A 7038-nucleotide genomic window follows, 5' to 3' on the forward strand; every position below is an offset into this window, starting at 1 on the left:
GATGATGTTTGTCTCATCTTTGGAAGGTGCTGGATGGAGTTCCACCGGCCAGAGCGAAATCCAGCTCCTGCCTGCCCGCCCTCCCTTGTGCACACACGTTTTTTTCCCCAGAGGATCAGCTAAGGGTGTCCAGAAGCTGGGGAAAGGATCCTTCCTAGAGGAGAGCAAAAGCCTGCCGTCAGTACAAGACCCATTTACGTTCTCCTCTTTGCAGGCAGGAGGTTTGTAATGAACGTGAGGGGCGAGACCACAAAATCCAGACTTTACCCAAACTAGCACTTCGGTGCTCGTGGCTGTGGTGATGGGTTGAGTCGATGCCTGGGATGCTGGGAGCCTGCGAGCATCCCTGGGGAAAACGGCTCCAGAAGAGAGCGACCGATGGTGTGCACCACCAACAAAACCCAACCCGGAACCGACTCAGTTCCTTCACGGATGAACCGAACTCTATCTGGCGTTCAGACACGTGGACTTATTTTTGTCTGGTCTTGAGGGAAATAGAGCGGCCAGGTGTTGAGGAGCGGGCTCAGCAGATGGGAAGGTGCTGAACCCCTTCTGCTTCAGCATGCAGTGATGAGTTGGGCTCTTCATTAAACACACAGCTCACACGGAGAAAACCGCTTGTGCTGCCTTCAGCCAAGGCTACCTAGAGACTACTTTTGCTCCCAAAGATAAAAGATGTTTTCTTGCTGTCTGAGAAAAGCTGTGGGTTCCCCAATATGGGTTGAAGTGCTGGATGTGGTTATTTAGAAAACTTCACCCGCTGAGCGGGCAAGGCTGCTACCACACTCAGCAGGGACGCTCACTTCTGGCTTATTCAGCCACTTGAGCTCTTGCTTTGCCTCCGTCGCTCGCTCAGCGCTGCTCAGAGCATAAATTTGCATTTCCTCAAAAGCCCTTACGTGTTTCAGGAGCCAGGTGAGACATCACAGAAATTTGTAATAAAAACCAAAGACCTAGGCCAGGACTGAGAATCCCAGCAGCTCCTGTCCACTTCTCGGGGCACATGAAATACCCGTGGAGGTGGATTTCTCAGCGTTGGGAGCAAGCCGGTTGTTTCTGGGGTGGTTGCGGGGTGCCCGCACGGCCCCTTCGCTGCGATGTGGGAACCGAGGCTCGGGCTCGCGGCCTCACCTCTGCACTGAGCTCTGCTCCACGATTCCGCGCACAAAGGCAAAACTCTTTCCAAAGCAATGTAATTCTTACATCAGCAGGGATTTCTCCGTTCAGAGGAAGAGCCGTCCTCCTCCCGCCGCTGCCCTTGGGTGGGGGCTGCCGGGACAGCCCCTGCTGCCTGACCACACGTCAGACACCGAGTCCCGCAGCCGCCTTACCCCCAGTGTTTCGGCTGGTGCAGCATGTCGGCAAACCTGGGCAAGAACTCCAGGCACAGTCATGTTTTCAATGGTAACTGGACGGATTTCTTCTAGAGCCAAACCACAGCTGCAAAACAGGGGTTTGAATCACATGGTGGAGACTCGAAGACAGCTACAGGTACAATTGGAGCAGCCAAAGAGGGAGAAAAGGAGCAAGTGTCAGCTTAAGTGTAAATTTGTAATTTGAAGCATAGCCAGGGGTGCTCCTGAGCCAGGATGGGGCCCATGCCCCGCTGCAGACCAGCAAGGGCGGTCGGTGGTGGTGCCGGGGCCCAGCAGCCACACTCAGCTCTGCTGCTCTCCTCCTCAGCCTCTGTCCCCAGCGGCTGCTCAGCCTTTCAGAGCACGGGGACAAGCCCGACCGTACGGCCGAGGCGGGCAGAGCTGCTCCTGCTGCAGGCTGTTACAGCGGGGGAAGCCACTCTTGACCAGGAACTGGCACCCTGCACCCAGCAAGAAAGGCTCCGTTACTCCGAGGGGATTTCACACCATCCCACACTGCTCGAGGCCCACTGAAACCAGGGGGCAGGACAGAAAAACAAAGCAGACAAATTTTGTATCCCAAAGAGCTTTTCTGGCAGCCAGGGCTTGCGCTAAGCTCTGTTCAAACATCCACCCAGAGGTTAGGACAGCAGGCGCTTAACTCTCCAAGTGCCCCGCAGACCGGCTCATTCCTGGAGGCACTGATCTGCCCCCAGCAACAGCAGAGAGCTCGGTCCTCCGCGGGCTCTCAGCACAGTGAGCGTGGAAGAAGTTTCTTCATCAGGAAGGGAAAGGGGAAAGAACTTCAGAAACAAACCTCCACGGGGTGCAGAGCATCACTGCACCTCCCGCAGGAAGGTGACAGAGCCCCAGGGGTAGCACTGCTTGAAAAGTCAAAATTCCAGCCCCAGAGGACCTACCTTGAATTTTCTGGCTTACGCAGCACAGTACCACGCACCTGGAAACAAGGAATTGCGAGTTTTTGGAAGTCAGGATGAGTTGAAGGCAGCAGGGAGGCGCAGGCCATGCGTAAGACACCAGGAACGTGGAGAGATGAAGGCAAAGTGTGTTTGCTCTACGCTGTTACTCAGATATTGGCATATTTAGGTTTATTGCAGGAACACAAGAGTGACAACATTTGCAGTGCTCAGAAAAACAGAATTCCTCCAGACCCCTGCTTTACAAACATGATTTTGAATACAGCAGCAATAGTAACAAAATGCTTTTAGCTAAAGCTGAGAAAAGAGGCTGGTTTTATAAAAAACATACAAAGAAAGAAGAGACATTTGTTTTCCAGGTGGTAGCACTGGAACAGTTAAGTGTAGAACCAAAACCAAACCGGGACAACTTAAGAGTTCACTAAACATGAAAATAAAGATTTAAAAAAAAAAAAAAAAAGTTCTAGAGGTCTTTTCATCAGGCATTATGAAGACTTTTTAAAAGTCTGAAATAAATTGTTTAATACCATCAACAGGAAACTTCCTCCGGATGCCCGGTGTAGGCAGAAGCAGTGTGTTTCTTCCCTGTGCCCAGGTCAGAAGTGTAAGTTATTGGTCACCGAAACGGGCGTTTCTTTCTAAGCCTCTGTTAATTCAGCGGCGCTGGCATGGCTTGTCAAGACATCTTCCAGATAAACAGACACCCTCACCCTCGCTTTGCCCTCCAGCTGTTTCTCTATCCCGCCAAGATGTTCCACAGCTCCTTTTAATACTCTCTCCCTCTCGCACAAGTCCGTGTGCATTCCTCCTTCGTTTTCTTCAGCTCCAGATTTCAGATACTGCAGGACATAGGATTTGATCGCATCCCCATTTTCTGTTACGGTTTCCCAAATGACAGGCAGGTCTGTGCTCTTTGCCAGGCTTAACAAATGCAGCAGAGCCTGGCAGATCTGCGTCCTGAGGCTGGCACTGTACTTGAATTCCAGAAAGTCCTCTGTGTCTTCACTCTTCTGCAAGGCCACCACCAAGGCTCTCCAGATTTGGCAGAACTGCTCAGTGGAGCCGTAGCATTCCCTCTTGCTAGGGATGGAGAGGGCCATGGCTGATTTGATCCGGACTTTAAAATTCTTGCAGGACTTCACTACTGAGGAAAGTGCACTGTATGCTTGCGTGGTCCAAGGAGCCTCTCCTACAAAAAACCAGCCAAGCAAAACAAAAAACCCTTTTCAATCAAAATATATAAAACTGTAAAGGTTATCTCCTAAAGATTTAATGAACTTATCTTTACTGTATTTATTCTTGTCCAAACGAGAGAGTCAGGGGTTATGAAATGAAAAATTAGTTTAAAACCAGCTGAAGGTTTCAAACTTCTGAAGTTTTGTAAGAGGGAAAGTGACATTTTGCATCTATTCACAGCTGTAATCCCATCCTCACGCTCTTTTCTAACACGCAGATCCAACGGAACACAGCACAGTTGTGCCTGCATCAGCATTGGCAGGATCTGAGCCTGTTTCACTGGCACGAGTTCTGGGAAAGCTATGACAGCAAGACTCGGCTCAGCTTGCTTTCTCCCCTCTTCCCCAACGCGTTCGTAACACAGACCTTCCTACCACAACCACAACCCGCTGTGCAAATCCAAAGCCAGTGGGACAAGTTACTCACCGAGTGGCAAGGCAGGGTTCTTAAATACATTCCCCAGCGCGTAACAAGCATTCCAGCGCACTTTCATGGTGGCCTCACTCTGAACAGTAGAAATAAGGGCCTGAAGGGATTCCTCGATGGCTTCCCTAAACCTGGGGTTTGCTATGTGATACGGTTGAAGGAAATGAAGCACGTTCCCAAGGGCCCGGACTGCATTACTCTTTACCTGGAACACAACATACACAAAAAGAAAAACCATTCTAGCTTTCAGCTTATAGGCAAAGCTTTTGTCAAGCCTGATACGGAATCATGCTCAGGGCCAACAAGGAGCCTATCTGGAATCAGACTGGTGTTGCCTTAGATGGCAGCTTCCTAAACGCTACCAGGAAGATCATTCTCTGCAAATGGTCACCCTAGGGGAAAAAAAAAAAAAAAAAAAAAAAGCCTCCAAACCCCCCACCACCCCTTGCACTGTGGAAAAGCGCAATCAAATGCCCTGCAGGTCAAACAACACGGGAAACCTCCAAACACCAGCTCTCAGAAGAGGATGCTGAGCTATGGCTCCCTGTCCGTTGGGGCAAAATGCCCCGAAGTAACTAGTGTTTTCCTGTGTTTTAAATAAAAACGCAAGCGTTAACTACACCCTGATAACTCCACCCTCCCTCCCCTCAGTCATACCTTGTCTCTGTCCTTGGATGCTTCAGTGGCAGACCGCAACATTTTCAACAGCAGGAGATCAGAAAATTCCTCTTGAAAGCTTTGTCCCATCGTTTCCCTAGCAGAGGAACGACACTGTGAAAGGCCAGCTCAGATGATCCATCCCCAAAGGTGCGATACAATCCTTCGTAAACGCGTATGAACAACCTTCACTCTTTAGAAGCTAATATGTAAGGCAGACCTTACTACATGTGACCACTACGTTTATTAATTTAAAACCAAACTATCAATGCAAGAAAGCCGGTTAGCAATGCATTAAGTCTGTAATAAAAAACAGAGGACAATGAATGGCTCAGAAGCAATTCTGTAGCAGGAATATAGGGTAACTACTTCTCCTGTTAAAAATGTAACAGTAGGTTAGAATTCCTTCAGTCTTTGGCTCGAGGAAGTGTTAAATATTTATTAATTTTACTTCTGCGTTACGTTGAAAGTAAAGTAACCAGGGAACATGCAATTACACAAAGCAACATACAAGAAATAGAAAACTGAAAAGTAAACTTGGAATATGCTCCAGAACTAACAATTAGGAAGACCTAAACCCAAGCAGTTTAGTAGAGCTCAGGCCCAGATGGATATGGGAGCCTTACAATACAGTGTCATACACTGGTAGAGACACAGGCTGAAGAGTGGTTAAAAAGAAGCATCCAAGCCAAATTTTGGCTTTTTTGATACTAAGTAGATTCAGTACCCTCTGTCTGACGCTATGGGAATAGGGGCAGAGAGAGGTCTGCGGGCCAAGGCGCGCTTACGCACATGTTGATGATCAGAGTGTCTGTAAGATTGCCCAGGGACCAAGCTGCTTTGGCACGGACGTTCGGAGACTTGTCGTGGAGGGAATTCAGAATAGCGTTTGCTGTGTCTGCCACAAACATCACATCCTATAAAAGTAAAAAGCGCTGCAAAGTTAGAAAGTTTTAAAAACTCAGGTGACTTCCTCAGTAACATACACATTCTGGCCTCTCTAGGGAAAACAGTACCTGCACAGAGACCAGCTCTGTTAATTATACTCTTCTTTTTTAGGCAACAACTTTTAACGCGTTTATGGTGCTCTCTGTACAGCTTTGATCTTTAATTACAGTCCAAGCCTGCGTGCTGACCAAGTTCACCACTCTCTTGGGTAGCTGCTGCTGAAAGGTTTCAATGTATTATTTAATTTCATTGGTGCTTTAGTTACTTTGGATTTTAACATAATTACCTGGCCTGCCAATCTTGTACTTATCAAATCCCACTCTTAAGAAAGTAATTGCTTCTCCAAACTCCCTGTTGAGCTGCCTGTCTAATCTTCACTTCTATGGCACGTCACCTTTCCTTTTCATTCCCTCGCCTATGGTAAAGGATTTTCTTTCAAAATATTTTGGACTCAAATCTCAACGTCAGCTACCAAATAATTTTTTTTTATTACAATCTCCCATTTAAGGCCACACTGCAAAAACTACAGAGTCTTATGGCTCAGCCAAGCTAAGATCAATTTTTTTAGTGGAAACGAGACAGCCCTTTTCTCTCAGTAAGTCTTACTTCTCAGTTTTAAGAAAAACTGAAGCCGTCCCACTAAAAACTTGTTAAACTCTACCGAGCGCTGTAAGCTGTTCCCTTCTTCCCAGCTCCACCTCATCTCTCACAGCTCCTTTGTGCCAACCTAGCCTTTCCCACTTCTGTCCCCGAGAGCTCAGGGATGATCCTGACCTCCCTCCTTTTGCTCTCACTTCTGAGGCACTCCGGCTTCTGCTTCATCTCACTTAAAACTGCACTGGTTCTGTTCACCACACAGAAGGCAAGAGCAGGTCTGGAGACAGAAAAGCAAAGCTGTATACACGCTACAGGCCAAAAGCAAGAAGGAAGGCCAATTCATTCCAAAAGAACTCATGTCCCACATCTTATGGCTCATCAAACCTGTATAAAATGGCTCAAAATAAGAGAAACGGGCCAGTTCTGACCTGCCGAAGGCAAGAGAAGAGGATGTAGACTCCAAGCGCACGTGCGGCAGCAGCTTTTACCAGTGGGTTCTCACTGTGGTTCAGGCCGAGGAGCAGAGTGACGCACAGTACCTGCTGGTCGTTCTGCAACGATAAGCAGTCGTGGCAACAGAGAGAAACTGGAAAGATCTCTGTCCCACAAAGTCAACTGACAAATACTCTGAAAGACCCTAATATGTGGAATCTATAGAAGCTACCATTCAGAGTGTACTCTTTTCTTTAAAGTAAGTTGACTGGCATTTCAGGATGCCGCACAGGAAACGGGAATGCTTCCAGCAAACATGATCTCATTGCTGTTAGATAAGACCACAAAGGAAACCAAAATATTAACTATCATCCAAACGCAGAAGGTATGGCCCATCAGAGGCAAAACAGACTGGATCGGTCGCTTTTTCCTCTTACTTCACTCTTTTC

General features: G+C 47.9%; 1 protein-coding gene across 3 annotated transcripts in view; it reads right to left on the bottom strand.

Moving 5' to 3' along the window:
• Positions 1-2603: 2603 nt before the first annotated feature.
• Positions 2604-7038, bottom strand: part of HEATR6 (HEAT repeat containing 6) — a 21486-nt gene continuing 17051 nt past the window's right edge. For 2 of the 3 annotated variants that reach the window (XM_035889602.1, XM_009633891.2), the window contains 5 exons: positions 6586-6708; positions 5405-5529; positions 4613-4709; positions 3956-4160; positions 2604-3482 (listed from right to left, as the gene is read on the bottom strand). In XM_035889602.1, coding sequence (XP_035745495.1) covers positions 2932-3482; positions 3956-4160; positions 4613-4709; positions 5405-5529; positions 6586-6708 — 1101 coding nt within the window. In that variant the 3' untranslated portion in view covers positions 2604-2931. Of the gene's footprint in view, positions 3483-3955; positions 4161-4612; positions 4710-5404; positions 5530-5628; positions 5776-6585; positions 6709-7038 lie in introns of those variants that run through there. The other variant, XM_035889605.1, reaches the window with a different exon arrangement.

Source organism: Egretta garzetta, unplaced genomic scaffold, assembly GCF_000687185.1.
Source record: "Egretta garzetta isolate BGI_Z169 unplaced genomic scaffold, ASM68718v1 scaffold120, whole genome shotgun sequence".
Classification (NCBI taxonomy): domain Eukaryota; kingdom Metazoa; phylum Chordata; class Aves; order Pelecaniformes; family Ardeidae; genus Egretta; species Egretta garzetta.